The 18,880-nt window shown below is 41.2% G+C and overlaps 1 protein-coding gene across 2 annotated transcripts in view; it reads left to right on the forward strand.

Annotated features, from left to right (window-relative positions):
* Positions 1 to 8,889, forward strand: part of lsp1a (lymphocyte specific protein 1 a) — a 40,674-nt gene extending 31,785 nt beyond the window's left edge. For both annotated transcript variants that reach the window (XM_063480461.1, XM_063480460.1), the window contains exons 11-13: positions 447 to 533; positions 966 to 1,074; positions 7,633 to 8,889. In XM_063480461.1, the coding sequence (XP_063336531.1) occupies positions 447 to 533; positions 966 to 1,074; positions 7,633 to 7,655 (219 nt within the window). In that variant the 3' untranslated portion in view covers positions 7,656 to 8,889. The remainder of the gene's footprint in view (positions 1 to 446; positions 534 to 965; positions 1,075 to 7,632) is intronic.
* The last annotated feature ends 9,991 nt before the right edge of the window (positions 8,890 to 18,880 follow it).

Here is an 18,880-nt window from a genome sequence, read left to right on the forward strand (position 1 = left end):
TTGTTTGGCATTCACAGGCAGCGGGATTGTCCTTTAAGCTGTTTTTTATGTATTCAAAGGAAATCTGTGTATGTGTGTGTGTGTGTGTGTGTGTGTAATGAAGAGAGCAGCTGCACTAAACTCGCCTCTCCTGTGTAATAGCTGAGCTCACAGTGATGCGTTCAGGTGCAGTTTGCGATGTGAGGTTTCCCTCTAGTGGCAGTGTCAGAGATAACTCTATATAACAGTATATTCTCCATTTCCTTTATCCTAAAAATGTAAAATAAATCAGGAAATGACATAAACAATTCAATATTTAGAAACGACTAAGAAAAAAAGCAATAAAAGTATGTCTTTTCCTTTTTTATGTAAGTGGGATGCAAATCAAGAACAGCTAGATTTATTCAGTCTATGCACCAGATTTCATGGAAGACTCCTGAGCCATGTTTCTTAAAAACACAAAACAGGATCTGAGACCCGGAGATGTGATGCAGAAGAAGAACATGTGGGAGGTCATCGGAGACTCGTCGGGGAGGCCCGGACAAAACATGAAGGTATAAACATACAATACAAGCACAGAAGAGTCTTAAATGTAAAGTAAAGCTCAATTAAGAATAATTTGTTTGCATTTACCTCACTTTTTTTGTTATTGTGTACATCAGAAGTGTTCATTGTTTGGTCTATATAACACTGGAAAAGGATATTTAATTAAAAAAAATCCCTTTCACAACTTCAGGGTACAGTTATCTGATGCCTGAGTTAGTCAGTTTTCTCATTTTAGAGAAACTGGCACATCATTCCTCATCTAGTGTGTTTTTTATAAGGGAAGAACACTTCAGAGGCCTCCACCACTCTCACCTGGTGGAGGAATCATTTTTAAAAAATGTCATCAATGATAGTGATATGAAAATCTTGACCTGGATTTTCATCTTCAGATTTCTAATCTGTAAAAAATATTCAAAATGAGCTCTTGCTTATCTCCTCAGAGCTCAGCGGCTAATAAAAAGTACAAATTTGTCGTCACTGGTCACGGCAAATATGAGAAGATTCCTGTGGACGACGAGAATGAAGGGAAGTTCACCAATGGAAAGTCGGGTAAGACCACAGACAAGGAAGTAAAAGACTAAGAGCTAGCTGTCTCTTAAACTGTGTACCACCATTCCTACAAATATGATGACACAAAGTCCTCTGAGTAGCAAGATGGTAAGAGCACTCTGTTCTTACCCTCAGTGGTCACCATCTTGACTACAGAGCAGAAAGGGAGGCTGTTTTCAGATTGGGCATACACAGTATCACCTGCGATTTGTTGCTTGGTTCAGTGACTTTCATTAGAGAATTTGCTAGCAGAACAAATTAGTGGCATTTTTGTATTTAATATATGTGCAGTGTGCAGCCCTGGCAGTTTAAAGTTTAATGATGCTTTGATGTAGAATAAACTCTAAGCATTGATTCCACTATGATGCCTGAACCATCTGGCAAGCTGGCTGATGTATGTAAGCGTGTGAATCAGGGTAAAGGGTAAACTGCTGATCTGTTGTGATGTTCAGATGTGTCTTTCAGCTTGTGATCACTAGGAAGTTGTTTCAGCTGTCTCTTTTCTTCATTCAATTCATTGCATGACTCAAAAATATACTGATGTAATAATAATGTATACTTTATTGATCCCCGTGGGGAAACTCCTCTCTGCATTTAACCCAATTCACTTAGTGAGGCAGTGGGCAGCCACTGGGCGCCCAGGGATCAGTGTGTAGGGACGGTACCTTGCTCAGGGGTACCTCAGGGGAGCTATTCAGGGGAATCGAACCCCCAACCTTCCGATCATGGGGCCACCACTCTACCTACTGAGCTATCCCTGCCCCTGATGTTCCACGCTGAATTGAACCTATGGGCAAGAAAAATGTACATGTTGAGAAACATTTAAGTCAGACTGAGTTTATTTTTCATTACCTTTTGTGCAGGGCGACAGTACAGCAAGCTTCACGTAAGAAAAAGAAAACAGTTCAAAGTGCTTCACTTTAAATAAAACAGCAGTGATAGCAAAAATACAGTAATAGAGACACAGAAGTCACAATTTGGTTTTATTATGAAATGCTAAGCTATGTTCAAACAGAGTTACCTAGATAGAGATATGAAAATGAAAAGAACTGAATTTGGTAGAGTAAGATTTCTTTTACATTTTCCAACTGTAGGAAAGTAAAAAATCAGAGCAGTTTTTATTTCTTGTGTTACTGTAAATAAACTGAACATGAGGGTAACTCTGCTAAAAATGTATTTTGACAGTGTCAGCAGCTATCGAGAACTAAAGATGACTTTTATAAGCTGTACCTAGAATAATCAGTAGCTCCAACACACACGTTAAAAAGATCACTAGTGAAAGACTTCTCCTGACTCGGGCTGGACAAAAAAAAAACCAAACAAACAAAGCTTTTAAAATAAAAATTGGAGTGCCTACCATGCATTACAGTCAAATCCCATCTGTGCATCTTTACCTTTGACCTCACAGATCACTATCCCACTGACCTCCATCACAGTGGAGGCTGCTCTTCATCGTTCTTCAAACAACTTTCACACGCTTTTAGCTCATCAACCGTCTTTAAGTCACAGTAAAATTTAACATGTTGAGCTGAAAATCACTAAAATAAAGTTCAAATTACTATAAAATTATATGGGAATTATATTTTTCATAGCAAAGCCCAGTGCTTCACTTTATTTATGCAGCATTTACCACTGTATACAGCTAGCAGTAAGCATGTGTAAAAATGTACTGCGGCTCAATATGTAACCTGTAAACATGAAAATTATAATATTAGTCAGATTTAAATAAACTCCCTCCAATTTGCCCTTTTTTGTTAGATCATAGTGATTTTAAATTATCTCAAAAATGTTCATGCAGTGTGATTTTTAAGAGGGTTTATTCGCAAAACACAACCATCTACAGCCTGAAAAACAAAATCATAATGAGAAGTCTTACCCTAAGGTAAGTAGCACCATTTTGAATAAAACTGCATATTTGAATAATGATTGAACAAATTATGTATCATAAAATCAGTTACATTTTATTTATTAGCCATAAAAACATATTTTTATTCACCAAAAGTTAATTTATTTTTCTAAGCATCCACATTTCTGTAATAAAAGTACCCTATGGAGTTTTCTGATCACTATTAGCAGTATGTTGTGGTTTTTACATACACTATAAGACCTGTTTCATGCAGTTAGAATAACTCAATTTTAATCTCCCTTAGGTTTTGTCCTTTTCATTACAGTTGGTAGAGTGAAGCCAAAGCCCAAATTTGTAGCAATGCACCAACAAAGCAGAAAAGATGGAAGCTAAGAACCAGAAATATAAAATATTTTTCAAAATGCTTTGCAAATGAAAATTACACTCAACACCCTGACCTTTTAAACACCTAACAGTATGTATGTTTCTTAATAGAAAACTCCACAAGGCACTTTTAAAATCTCGCTAATTCATAATCTAACAGTGTCTGTTTATTGTGAACACTTTGAAGAAAAGAACAAACGAGAAGCTCTTACAACACTTGGTGTGATGTCTGAATGACTTTAAGACAAAGAGAGTTCTCTTTCAAGCTAATCCACAAATACAGACATGTATGCTAACACCCTGACAGCCAGTCACACAAAGCATTTGTCAAGTATAAAGTTCTGACCGAAGTTTTCTTCAGCACTGCAACAACAAGGGACTAAGACTCCAGACTTTTACATTGTTTCTGTGGCTAAGATTTTCTGCATCTGTACATTAAACGTAGAATCCTGTTTTGTTTTGTTTTTTTTGTTTTTTTGGGTTTTTTTACGCTTTTGTCTTGGCACTTCATATTGGGTGTAGCTTAAGAAGTGGTGAACCCCTTTGCTGTTCTATTAAAGTCTTTTGGTTCCTCATCTTTACCTTTTCGCCCAATCAGGCCCATTTCAAATACAGTGGAAATTTTTGTGACCGGCCTCGATGCTGCCTCTTTGAGCTTTTTAGCATCAAATTTTGGACTGAAAAGCAGCACAGGCAACCTGTATGCAAATGACGGTATTTCTTTCAGCTCATCTTTTTTCCCTTCTTTCTTCTCCTCCTCACTTTTATTTAACTCAATCTGGTGCATGATGTTCTCCTTGGAAGAAAACATTTGGAAGAGGACAGCGTCCCACATTTGTGTCGCCTTGGGAGTGTCTTTGGTTTGGTTTTCATTTTGGGTGCTGGGCTCGTCTCCAGCCTTCTCCTCCACTGTTTTTATCTCCTTCTGGTCCTGCCCCGTGACCACCTTCTCAGAGTCTGTCTCTGGGAATTTGGGCTCCTCCTGCTCCACCACCATGTGCTTCTTGAGCCTTGACCAGCCGCTCGCTTTAGATTTCATTCCCTTCGGCTTTACTATGGCTTTAAGAAGAGACTCGCCTGCTGGGAGGCTCTCATCACTGTCCTTTTTCTCAGGTGCCAATTGATCTCCTGAAGGTGATTCTGTTTTCCTGTCCTGTTCTTTGTCTGCTACAGCAGCAGAAACCTTAAGCAGAGGAAATGCTGCAGTACTTGGCTTTGAGCCTTTAGGTGTGATATTAGTGACATTTACAGGTTTTCCTTGTTCCTTTATTTCTGCGATATCAGCATTTTTAGGTATAGATTTCTGCTCAGCAGTCGGGACTTTTTCTTTACCTAGAAGCTTCTTTACTGCCTTCAGGGGATCTTGGTCTCCACCTTTAGGCAAAGGACGTTTGGTTTCAGGAGTCTTTGGTTTAGTTTCTTGAATAAGTGTTTCCACTTTCTCTTTCTCTGCTGTTGAAAGTATAGTCTTTGGCATTTCTTGAATGATTGTTGTATCTCCTTTTGCTGCAACCTGACCAGACACAGTGCTCTTCTCTTGTGTTAACATTGCTCCAGGTGAGTCAGATGCTTGTGTAACAACAATAAAAGGGACTGGAGGTGTGGCAGCAACCTTCTCATCTCTCTGGTGGTAGTGAGCAACATCTTTTGGTGTTTCTTTGACTGTAGATGGCTCAGAGGGTTCTTGGCTGGGGGCTTTTGATTCTTCAGAGATCTCTCTTTTAGCTTTATCATCCTCTTTAGTCAGCGTAGTTGAAACTGAAATATCAAATGCTGGAGAGTAAGTTCTGATTCCTCCATAAGCAGCGTATTCAGCCGGTGTGAGTCCACGATAACTAGACTTTGACTTTTGAGACACTTGAGTTGGTGTTTTAGGTCTCTGAAAGCCTATAGGTGACCCACTTAAAGGTGATGTCCCATAGGTGGGTGTCTTTGGTCTTTTATAGCCAGGTGATGTGGTCATAAGTCGGGATGCCTCGTATGTTGGAGTCTTAGCCCTCTGATACCCAGTCACTGCTGGTGTTATTGAAGCTTTGGGCTCCTCAGACCCAGTTGAACTCTTTCTGATTGACAGCGTGGGTTCCGACTTTGACTTTGTAATACTTGGTTGTATTGGTTTTGCTGAAGGCATCATGTCTGAGTGGATGTCCCCATTTAATGTTTGTTCAAGAGGCACTGTAGTCTTCACACTTTGGGAAGCAGATGAACTGCTTACCACTGTTTGAGGTGCTCTCGACCACTCTGACTCTACTGTGACTGGTGACACTGCAAATAAGAGAGGATTGGGTCTTGAGATCTCAAATACTGGTGTTGCAGCGCGGTTTACATGGTACGCAGGTGTTTTAGGCCTTCCTGCTGCAGTTCTTGATGTTTGGAACTCATAAGTTGGTGTTTTAACTCTGATTTCAGCTGTTGGGGTGACTTTCTTGATTTCAGTTGTTGGTGGGGCTCTTTTGATTTCGGCAGTTGGCGTGACTCTTTTGATTTCGGCAGTTGGCGTGACTCTTTTGATTTCGGCAGTTGGCGTGACTCTTTTGATTTCGGCAGTTGGCGTGACTCTTTTGATTTCGGCAGTTGGCGTGACTCTTTTGATTTCGGCAGTTGGCGTGACTCTTTTGATTTCGGCAGTTGGCGTGACTCTTTTGTTTTCGGCAGTTGGCGTGACTCTTTTGATTTCGGCAGTTGGCGTGACTCTTTTGATTTCGGCAGTTGGCGTGACTCTTTTGATTTCGGCAGTTGGCGTGACTCTTTTGATTTCGGCAGTTGGCGTGACTCTTTTGATTTCGGCAGTTGGCGTGACTCTTTTGATTTCGGCAGTTGGCGTGACTCTTTTGATTTCGGCAGTTGGCGTGACTCTTTTGTTTTCGGCAGTTGGCGTGACTCTTTTGTTTTCGGCAGTTGGCGTGACTCTTTTGATTTCGGCAGTTGGCGTGACTCTTTTGATTTCAGATATTGATGTGGCTGTGTTGATCTCCAAAGCAGGAACAATGGTGGCATTAATCTCTGCTGTTGGTGTAATGCCTCTCTTAATATCTGAAGTTGGTGTTGTTCTCTGAGTAGCTTGTTTTGTCTCAACTGGTGTCTTACTTTGAGGTAATGTACTACCAATAGCAGTTAATCCCGCTGTGTCATACACTGGTGGCATCCTGGAAGTCTCGTAAAATGATGTGCTTGCAGTGTACATCCTAATTTGAGGGACATCAAACATGGGTTTGGGTGATCTTGAGGGTTCAGTTGCTTTAAATGTTGGACGTGGACTTCTGGGTTTGACCAGTGGGGTCAACACAGTGAGAGGTCTAATCACTGGCTGACCCCCAGGTATTGTAAATGGAGTTGGACCTGGACTTCGAGGTTTTGAAGGTGCGGTTGCTACAGCTGTGGTAGGTCTGAGACCAGCATGGGTTTCAACTAATGTGCTAAAAGCTGGCTTGTCCAATTCAGCAGCAGATACTGTCACCTCAGAAGCCAACAGCAGCACTTTGGGTGGCCCTGGCTGAGTGACTTGCCCCAGGGCTGCTGAGACTCCTGCAGGGTAAACTGGGTAAGAAACTGTGGTGACATGTTGAGAGTAAGAGTATGAAGGCATTGCCACTGTTGGAGGTGACATCCTAGCTCCTCTGCCATAAGCTGCACGCTGTGGGTATGGCGATGCCACATGCTGATACGGAAGCCTGATGGTGAACCTTGGCGGCTGTTGGTTGCTGTAGATGCTCTGTGGTGTGTCTGGAGTGCGAGGTGGGGTGGAGTGGTCACTGTGCTCGAGGTCAGGGCTTGCTTCATTTACAGGGGAGAGGCTGGAGCGGAAAGGTGCGGTAGACTGTGATGCTTGAGCAGAAGCTTTTTTCTTGGCAGTCCTTTTGAGGAGTTTCTGAAGCCGAACGTTGTCCTTTCCAGGCTTGGGAAGCAGGGGTGGGGGGTACTGCTGGGAAAGCAGGCCTGGCTGGGTGACACTACCATAAGCGACAGCCATGAGTGCTTCAGCACCCTAAGGAGAAAAAAGTCACAAGCTGTCAAAAACTAACAAAGATTACAGCTCTGGACCTGTACAATACCAAACTGGTCCAGATGCCAATAAATAAATAAGATTATAATAATGGTTGGTTCCTCATCTTTAGTTCTGACTGTAAGTCAATCATTGATTTAAATTCTGTCTTTAACATTGGTCATTGATCTTTTTCTTTCAGAAATGTAACCAGACTCACAGCATTTTATCTTAACTTAACTTAAATTAATGAAGGATTTAGTAAGTTGGTCCTGAAAATGTTTCTGAAAGCTGCGCAAATGGAAGTTTGACTGTTTTGCAACAATTTTCTTGTTGTTTTTTGCAGATTTATGTCACAGCGATTACTGAAATGGCGTTGCTCTTCAAGTGGTTTCCATCTTGATCTCACAACAATGTGCTGGCGATACAGACATCTAACACAAGTAACCAGAACCAGAAAAACTTTGTTAATACCTACAGGGAAACTGCTGAGTAGAGGTTTCTCAAGATTGTGGAGGTTGTACAATTATACAAGAAAGCATCAGCTCAAGCCCAAAACCATTTGATCATTTAATGTTTGTATTTAACCGATTTTCTCTTTCTTTCCATGTTTTCTTGCATTGCATTTCTAGTATTGTGTATATATCTGACTGTAAACTTTGCTATTTGTTTTTCCTCTCCTCTGCAGTTTTTGGTAAATCATAATTCAAGTCTAGTTGATCACTGTATGGTGATGTTTTGTGAAATATTAAATGTTGGGGGGGAGGGGTCCTATAGAAATCATCTACATTTTAGAAATTGCATAGAAGTGTTGGTTCACCCTTTGACATGTTACACGTTCTGAACTTAAACCTTTGCTAAAGCACAATCTTGAAAAGAAGCTGGACTTGGGAGAGATTTGAAACACAGCTGTAATTATTCCAGTAATGACGATAGAGTGGAAACTGACGATATGACTGGATCATTTGCTATCAACCTGAAATCAATGTTAATTTGGAATTCATGTTTTACACATGGACTGTTTAATTAAACCATGTCTCTTGTGTATCTTTTAGATTTACCAGTTGATAAATCTCTTATCAGTCCCAAACACTTCGTCGCAAAGTTCATAATTTTCACACTTAGTTTTAGTTTGGCATTATTAACATAAATTATTACATTATTAGCATAAATCTTGGATATGTTCATTTCTTTCACACCAAAGGTACTTGGTTTTGGTACAGTGATGAATGATAAGTTTAGAAGAAATCATGGTTTGAGTTGAAATACACAATTTTACAATAAGAAACACGTGTTGCAAAGTGACGTTTGCTATCTTAATATCACATTTACTGCCTCAGTATGCACTTCTTCACAAAACCACTAGATGTCTACATAATCTGTTCTACTGTTTAACTTTGATTACAATGCAACAGCTTGTTCTGCTTGCAAGAAGATAAAGGAGGGCAGTTAAAGTTGATGTGTATGGGACTGATACTGCAATTCAGAAGGCTAATAACATCCAAGCTAAATGACATTTTTCACCTTTAATGTCCTGCAATGTTTGCCTGTATGTGTTTTTAAGTCATTTTCTTGATTAAATTAAAATCACTTTCTTTTTTTACTTGAGCTGTGTCTTCACTTTAGCTTAGTTTGCTGTTTATTGCAGTTAAATTTGAAACTATCACCTGAGACCGTGAATTCATCTGGAAAGTGTTTAGTAAGTATGCAAATGTGACTCTTTTTGCAACCACAGCAGTCACCCTCCGTTGGCCTTCTGAACAAATATGTAGTATTCAGTTTTTAAATGTACTTTATTTTTCAGACTTGGAAGCTTCTCCAACTTTCCTCAGTAAAATTTATAATTAGTAAAAACACTACCATAGAATTGGTTCACGTCCCACTTATGCCAAACTCAACACGGCTGTAATGCAGGGGAGGGACTATCTGTTTTCAGTCTTGGTAGAAATGGAATCCATGGGATGAGCAACCAGTTGGACAGGCAGCAGTATATTGATCCATTACTTATTACCACAAATATATTATCATTATTATTTACATTTTTCATTAAAGGCAATGAACAGCAAAAAATAACCCCTTTAACCAGAGGGCTAGCATGCTTTTACTAGCCACTAACCAGGCACCTATAGTGTACAAAGTATGGTAAAATGATATTGGGTTACTATAGACAACTAAGGTTTCAGTCTGTTTCAGAAATATTTTATTCCCAATTTTAGCAATACAAAGGTATTCCATTGGAGACAGATGGATGTGCATTCTTAGCTTATGAACAAGGCATTAGTCTGGCAAGAGTTAAAATACATCAACTTCTCTTGAAAAGTTTGTCCTGTGCCTCAAACACTGATGTCCTGATGGAAGACGGATATTGGCAATTCAGGCTGAAACACCCACCCAAAGAATCAAGCTGAACTCCTCCTGCTCTATGATACCCCTTCACAGCTGATGCTGGAAGCCTGTTTCACAGCCTAATTTTAGTTTGAAGGCAAAGCGGACGCTGGCCAATCACCTGCTTTCTTTTTTTAAGACTCCTGGTTTTTTACAGGCCGCATCACTTTCCTGAAAACAATAAATCAGAGAGCTGTGATGTGGATTCTCAGATGGAGTCTCTGCAGGACCAGCTGCCTTAAAGCCATCAGATACAAACTTGGTGTAACAGGAGAAGTGAGTAAGATGAATGTATATAAATGCAAGCTATATTTCTCCATTGACTGCAGCCGCGTAGTCTATTCTTAGCAAACTTACTGACTTACACAGAAATCTTTTCACAAAAGTATATCTTTGTCTTAAAGAATTGTCACTTTAGTATTTTTAAGTATTTAGTATCTTTAGTATAAGTATTTTCAGAGTTCAACAGAAAGTCAAAGAAATGGGAAGAAACTGTCAATTTGTGACCTTAAAATCATATAACTGAATCTGTAGATTCCCAATAGACAATACGTTATTTACAGTTTGCTATACATCAATATCAGAGCTAATAATGTCAAGTTTATTATGGCTTTCATTCTACATGTTCAAGATTTAAGGTTATAAAACGTGACAAGTTGCAATATGATAATTTTCATAGATGGAGGATAATGTGTATTAGTTTTAATTCACGTCACGTTTAGTTATGTAGTGCCAAATTACAACAACAGCCACATAAATGGGCTTAATACTGTAAGGTAAAGACGCTACAGTATTAAGACGCTACAGAGAAAACCCCAACAATCAAATAACCCCCTATGAGCAAACACTTAGTGAGAAGGAAAAACTCCCTTTTAACAGGAAAAAACCTCCAGCAGAACCAGTCTCAGGGATGGGCAACCATCTGCCACGACCAGTTGGGGGGTGGAAGTGAAAGAGGATGAACAAAATAATGAGGTGACAAGGACAAAACACAGACCAAGGGTGATGAAGACGACTGACATGCTGAAGTGATATATAAACATGGGGACTGAAAAGAGGTGAGTGCAAAAGAAAAGCTTACAGTGAATCACATGACATATCGCAGCGGTCTGAACAAAAGCTGAAAGGTAAACTGGGAGCTGGTTCCACAGGAGAGGAAAGGGACCTGATGGCTGAAGGCTTTTCCTCCCATTTTACTCTTAGAAACTCAAGAAACCTCAAAGAGCTCTGTTAGGATACTATGGTACTAAAAGGTCTTTAAGATCAGGTGGGCCTGATTATTGAGAATTTTGTATTTGAGAAAAAGAATTTTAAAAGAATTTTAAATTCAATTGTTCAGCCACCAAAGAGAAGCCAATGTGGGAGAAATGTGATCCCTATTTTTAGCCCCTGTTTTTCAGCAATACTCAGACAAGATGTTTCTAATTTTATAGATACTCCAAAGAAAGAAAGAAAGAAAGCAGATCTACATATTAGCTGAATATGTGCACTCAAGGAGATATCCTGATCAAAAATTGCTCCCAGGTTCCTCATAGTGTTGCCGAAGACCAAGGTAATACCGTCCAGTGTATTTAGACAACATGTTTCTATGATTTTTTTTTAGATTTTTAAGAACAATTTTGTCTGACTATAGAAAAAGTTATTACATCCAGGCCTTTATTTTATTGTAGTCTAACTAATTGACTTGTGTCATATAGCTTCATGCATAGATATTTCTTGGTAATAGTGATGCTAGAGAACAGGTCATGGAGTCACAATAATCCTGTACATTCTCCAATGTCAAAACCAGGAGAATCAATAAATGGCTGATTTTTGGGTATCTCCCTATTATTTAGTGAGATGATTTACTTTGCACTTAACAAACTAGACTTTTCTTTCTTTAGCCTGAAATTTAAGAATTTAACATATTTACCTTGTGTTGGTGTTATTATTTTGAAAAAAAGGTTATATTTGCTTTCCCAGTCGGGCCATAAATCATAGTTTGATATTTAATACCAGACAGAAATGGAGGGCAGCTCCATCACATATCCTCTCATGTCTCACCCCACATAAATAAATGCACACATATAGACGTGTATGTGCAGTTCTGCTGAAGGGTGAAAGTGAATGCAAAGCATCTGACCTTATGACATCACAGCTCCCAGACACCAGATAGGGCCTGGGAAATATGTTGTCACTGAGAATGTCCAATCACATGACAGCACCACTTAAAAGAAATGGATCATGAACCTCAGACTAGGAGATATATTTTCTAATGGACTGTTCTGTAGTTCTTTTTTAATTAATGGAAAATGAGACAGCAGAGTAGAGGTCAGCTTAAAATAAGATCCAGAAATGTTTTTGATAAGAAGTAATAAGAAGGTTTATGTTACAAATAAAGCAACGCTGACATCATGAAGTCTGCAAAAACGAGTGTTTGATATCCTCAGTTTACTATGTGTGTCACCTCAGTGAAATCTAGGCCAGTGCTGGTTGTGTTTTAGACCTCCCACCCACCCTTGCACGCACACATCTCCCTGTCTGAACCTGCTGCCTGCCTGACACATGAGATGCTCACTGCTCCTTTTAAGGCTTTGGTAGTTTTGGTATTTGGAGTGCCTTCAGGATGCTAGTTCAAAAGAGGAAAGAGTAATAATAGCTGTGTAATGAAAGCCAAGCTGCTCCACAATGCCCTGCTTAAGCAAATGAATCCACCCCAAAAAGTCATTAACCTGAAGTTATGACGCTCAATCACAGCAAACAGTGGTTTACGATGAAAAATGGGAGAGCTTACCAGGTAAAAACTTGTTGCTGATGTTCAAAAGCACTCCAGGCAGGTTCCCCTTAACAGAACAGAGCACAGGTTCAAGTTCATTGTAAAACTGTGAACAGCTTTATTCTCAAGAACTACACAAAAGAAGATAAGAGTACACTCAATCTCATTGACCTCATTGCAGAAGAGGACAAATGACCAAGAGGACAGAGTGTGTTTTTGAAGCCAAAACAGTGCATGATTAGCACCTAGCTCATCCCTGCTGGTGCTTTAATGTTGCACTGAGGACAAGAAAAAGCACCCTGAGCTCCCCGATCACATCAGACACCTTGGTGCTGAGTTGGGGGGGGGGGGTGATTCTACCTCACTAAGCCTGCGAACAGTGTTCCTATGCTCTATCTGGAGAACAAAAGGCGTAATTATGGTGTGTTTACCTGTGCGACTGCTGCTTGGGGGGCGGCCGGCCGGCTGCTGCCTGCTTGTCCCAGCCCGGAGTGTCAGAGCGGCAGGTTCATGTTGAGCCCAACTCGACCCCCCTTCTGCAAATGGAAGGAACAGGCGCCATGACAATCCAAAAATAAATCCTGAGCCCTGTGAGCTGCTCAGTGACAGCAGCGTAGTTGTGACAGCAAGGCGAGCTGAGGCGAGATGCATCACCGACAGGCCACGGCACCTTAGGTTTCACCACCTCAGGGCTCTAAAACAGGGGTCTGAGGGCCTCCCAGGGGTCCTTCAGGGGTGCACCAAAGGTCCAACAGAGGGTTGTGAAGTGTGCTCCTAAGAATAACAAAAGCTTAACTTTCTATCAGTCTATTAGCATCCTTGTTGCTTCAAGGGTCCTTATTCATGGGACTTTTAATTTTTTGACTTCTTTGAACTGTGTATGGTTAAACTAAATCTAAAAAACAGACCTCATTTTAATTTTCTAGTCAGAAAAAAGAAGTCTCCCAGTGGCTAACCTTAAAGGTTGGCCTTAAAACAGGTTTTATTTAAGCATCCTCTCAGCGCTGTTATCACTCGTCACCACTCTCTGGTCCTGGGTTTTGTGTTGCTTTTTGTTTTTGGTTTCTATTTGGTTTTACTGCTAGTGCTTTTGATGTGTACAATGATGTGAAAAAGTGTTTGTCCCCTCCCAGATTTCCTATTTTTTTATATGTTTGTCACACTTAAATGTTTCAGATCATGAAATTAATTTAAATATTAGATAAAGATAACACAAGTCAACTCAAAATACAGTTTTTAAACAAAGGTGTTTATTATTAACGGAAGGACAATCCAAATCTGCATGGCCCTTTGTGAAAATGTGATTGCCCCCTAAACCTAATAACTGGTTGTGGCCTTTTTCAGTTTTATTTGATAGACACAGTAAAGCAAGGACTGGAAAGCTGGGCGGTAAAGGGCTGCGGGTTGGACTCAACGCACTGAGCAAAAATGGTGCCCTTGGGTAAGTATTTTTAAATCCGGATAGAATTGCAACCAAATAAGCTAGAGGAATAACTTTTTTGCATATGAAAATGGAGGCGTTGTAATTACATATGCATTCAACATGTCTCTGGTTGTGGTTTCCTTTGTGCACGCAGCAACAAAAACATCAGGTGTTCATAGCACTTTCTACATTGGAATAAACATCATCATGTTGTCAACAGGAACTATCATATGTTCGCCATTACCTGCAGAAACCAAAAGTGATGTCGTATTTTTTTTTCCTTACAAAACTATCAAAGGTTCACTGCTGCTATTGAAAGTCATGTTTGCCTTTCTGTATAGCTCCTAGGACATAGTGTATTTTAATGCACATGCTGTTTTTTGCAAATTGTGCACAATAATATAAGAATTAGTGTATGTCAAAAATGAAATTAGGAAGACACTCTTGTGCATTTACAGTTTTGAGGGATATCCCTCTATGTGGGGATAGGTTAATTGAAAAATCTAAATTGCCCATAGGTGTGAATGCGGGAGTGAATGTGAGTGTGAATGGTTGTCTGTCTTTGTGTGTTAGCCCTGCGACAGACTGGCGACCTGTCCAGGGTGTACCCCGCCTCTCGCCCTATGACAGCTGGGATAGGCTCCAGCAACCCCCGCGACCCTAAAAAGGATAAGCGGATGCGAATGGATGGATGGATAGAAAAATGTGTAAAAAAAAAAAAAACAAACGTTTTTCAATTTCTTTGTAGGGTATTGCACTTTTTTTAGCATTTTTTGTAGTTACTATGGACTTCATGAATACATATTATTAAAGTTTGGGATATAACTGTTGTATTGATGTATTGTCACGGTTAGCGCTGGCCAACCGTGGGGATGTGGGGAAAGGAGGACCCAAATGCTGGACTCTTTGGTGACGGCAGTGCGTTTATGTACAGTGAAGTAAATAACAAGAACACAACAAATCCCCGTTAGCTCCCTAGACTTCCGTGTCATGTCTTAACCCAAACGTCCGTGCTCGTGCTCTCCGCTCCCGTGTTTCCGCACTCCCCGCGCATGCTGTCCTCTTCTGTTCTACGTTCCTCCTGCAGGGAAACAACAGTAGCAGCCGTCAAACACTAACTCCCGCGGGCATACACGATCAGCACGACACTAAACTTAGAGACACACTAACTTGGAGTGTAACTCAATGATCCCACGACGAGGAGCTCTCAGCTACACTCCTATGTAGCTCCCCCGACGAGCCAGATCAGCTGCAGGTGGGTGAGGTCCTTGGGTGTGGCCAGCCACCTGGCAGGGCACACCCACCAGGCCTGAAGACTCCTGTCACTTGGCCTACAGGAAATAGCTGTACATACATACACACACAACTGCCTACATACAAACGTGGACACAGAACAGCAGCACAGTGCATCTAAAACACATATAATATAATACAAGTCCATAACTGCTCAGGGACCCTGGGTCACCCAGACCCAGGTCCCTGACTGTACCCCCCCTTTAAGGGCCGGCTCCCGAAGGCCCAAAAACAAACACCAACCAAAATAGAGTTCAAACCAACCCAGGGCGGGCAGTGGGAGGCCTACGACGGAGGGCTAGAACCAGTCCCATAATAAACAAAAACAAACCCCTTCTAGGTCAACAGTCCCAAAGTCAGACCGCGCATCCAGCAGCGGTGTCAAAACAGTCCCCACAAAACAGTTCAGGTGGTCTACCTCGGGTCCGGTGGCCGCAGTAACACGGATCCGGCGGCCTGCCACGGGTCCAGTGGCAGCAATGTTGCCGATTAGGTGGCCCGCCACGGGTCCGGCGATAGCAGCAAAACAATTCAGGTGGCCTGCCACAGTTCCAGTGGCAGCGGTGTAACAGCTGCCTGGGCACCGCGGGCCCCTCTGGTGTGCTGAGCCCCTCCCGCTCGATGAGCTCCTCCACGGGCAGCACGGGCTCCTCCAGCTCGCTGAGCTCCTCTGCAGGCAGCACGGGCCCTCCGGCTCGCTGGGCTCCTGCGGCTCGCTGAGCTCCTCCGGCTCGCTGAGCTCCTGCTCGGGCAGCACGAGCCCCTCCGGCTCGCTGAACTCCTGCTCCTGCCATTTTGACCCAATCTCTTTCTTATGGTGGAGTCATGAACAATGACCTTGACTGAGGCAAGTGAGGCCTGCAGTTCTTTGGATGCTGTTCTGTTTTTGCTTTTTTTAATGACTTCTTAGATGAGTCGTCGCTACGCTCTTGAGGTAATTTTGGTTGGGCGGCCACTCCTGGTAAGTTTAAGCTCTGTTCTGTTTTTGCCATTTGTGGATAATGGCTCTCATTGTGGTTCACTGGACTCCCACAGCTTTAGAAATGGCTTTATAAGCTTTTCCAGAGAGAGAGAGACTTAATTTCTTTGTTTCTCATTAGTTCCTGCATTTACTTGGACTGGTCCATCTTTAAACAGCAGGACCTAGAGACCTTCACTCAGTCTGTCCTCTTCTATATTAAGTGCTGTGTAGAGAATGTGGCAGTGACCAAAACCATTCGTGTTTTTTCTAACCGACAACTTTGGATGACGAGTTTTATACTATATGACTGATAGCTCCTTACCTGAACAATATGGAAACCAACAGCCAATCTCCGGTCTCACAGAGCTGCCAGGAGGCCTGCCATGACTGCCCTTTACTGTCAGACTACTTGCACTTATAGTGTCAGCAACATGTGCACTGAAAATGTCGAGGAATGTTTAGCAAGAAGTCCAGGTTCTGCCTATGAGAGTTGATCTCAGGGTCCAAGTGAGGAGAAGTAGCGAAGAACACTGTTTGCTGTTTCTCTGTCCTTTGTCCTCCAACGCCCACCCAAACAAAACAATTTTTATCAAAGACTTTCCCCTGAATTTGAATCCAATGAACAGCTTGGGTGTGGTGTTGGTGCCAGAGTGACCGACACAACCACAAAGGCTCAAACCTCAATCATCCAATTCATAATTGAGGCTGTAATGTCGACCCAGGTCATTTGAGTCAGTGGTTTGGTTTAAATATTTCATTTACTTCCTTTATTATATATATATATATATATATATATCTTAAATATTCATCTATCAATATCTCTGTTTCTGCACTCATCAATAATGTTTCTCTAATAAGCTGCCATTTTCTTAAAGGTATTTAATTTAACTGCCCTCCACAAATATAACTCTAAACATGTCACCAACGGGGGCGCTGTTTTACCACACTGGTGTGTTGAAATGTTTCCTGATGTGTGCTGCTGCTGTTTTAGGAAGAATGAATGAATTCTCAGTGGGCGTTTCTCAATATGCGTACTTGTGCGTACTTGCGTTCTCGTGTACTCGTGATACGTCATCAGTCGGAGACCAAGTACTGTTCCAATTTGAAGTACACATCAAGCCGAGAACGCGAAAAAGTCCCGGATGTGTTCTCGCTCCGCCCGTTTTATCGAGCATGCATCGGTGTGGACTTGGTACAGCTAAATATCCCAGAATGCATTTCGTCCAGAACAGCGGACTCCCGGCACATCGTTTTCAACCCCCCCCCCCCGCCCGCGGTCTTTTCGCTACTCAGGTTAAAGAAACCCCAGCAGCTGTCTATTGTATTAAATGTCCACTAAAATAAAACTAAAAGCGTTCTAACATCTCACCTGCTTGTTTTTATTAAGGTATGTACACGTATGTACATGTACACTATTTTTATTAATAGAGGTTTCACTACTGAGGTTAAAAATGATATATAAGTCACTTAGATCACTTCTAAATGTTAATGTTTGGTTCATTTCAGTGTTTTATTTGTCCCTGAGTAAACCGGTTTGGCTGTGATTAAAGTTGAGCTTCATAACATGTTACTCACAGTTAAATTAGGAGGGGACAGCAGTAAAAACTCCGGACCTGTGACATCATCACGTACGCTGGTGTTCCAATTGTACAAATCGCGAGTCCGTGCTCGCGTTCTCGGCGAGTCCGTACTCCCGTGCGTTCTCGGCCAGTACGTACTCGCAGAGAACGCGAGTACGTACTCGCGTACTCGCGTACTTGAGAATTGAGAAACGGCCAGTGACTTACCTGGGCAAATAAATGTTAGATTGACTTGTTGCGCCATCTTGTGCTACAAATTTGTATTACATGAAATTACAGCCCAGCCCTGATTTTTGACTTCAGCTGAGATCACTTAAAAACAGTACATAAATGTTTCAAACATGAAGCCAGGGTGGTTAGTTTTCTTCTGTTAAGAGCTTTAGTTAAATTTAACATAAATACCTTTTACATCTTCTACTTGTTTTACAGTCATGCATCATAAAGTTGGGATGTGTATGCAATATGTACATTTTATCCTACATTTCAAGGATTTTGTAATTGTGTGTTTTTAAAACTAATATAAAAAAGCATTTAATCATATTTGTCATTAATTACATTAGTTTCTACCCAGCGGGGAGGTCAGGTAAATTATAACTCTGTGTCAACAAAATCAAAGATGAAATCCTTGATGAAGTTTCATCTGTTTGTGTTTTGCGTGATACTGATGGTTTGACCCTCCCACATATGCAGGTAACCAAGACTTCTCTCTGTGTTCTTAATTTTGTTACTGTAGCACCCCCTGGAGGAAATTGCAGGCTCTGTCAGCATCTGTGTGACAATATACTAGTGGAGACTTTACAGAAGGGTTCCTGCAGCAGCTTATTTAGACTTCACAGCTGAATGGAAAGACAATCATCACAGTTCAGACTGGAGATGATTTCTGAAGGATATAAGAATGCAGCTCTACGATCACGCTCACTCATCTATAATTTAATGTTGCTTAACTCAAAGGTCCCACAGAAACACAGAAGCCCTGACCCAGAATAAATTACATTACTAAGTGAGACACACAAGTTCAGAACATAAGTCGCATTTAATTAAGTAGTAATTTAAATATTTATATCATTAAATTTAACTATGCTTCCATGCACTAGTGATGGCAAAACATTTCCATCTAGTATTTGCTTTTGCATTCTGGGCTACTGCAGTCAGAAAAACGATCTGGATCAGAGCCACTGTTTAGCAGGACTATATTTG

The sequence above is a fragment of the Pelmatolapia mariae genome, linkage group LG7, assembly GCF_036321145.2.
Source record: "Pelmatolapia mariae isolate MD_Pm_ZW linkage group LG7, Pm_UMD_F_2, whole genome shotgun sequence".
Classification (NCBI taxonomy): Eukaryota; Metazoa; Chordata; class Actinopteri; order Cichliformes; family Cichlidae; genus Pelmatolapia; species Pelmatolapia mariae.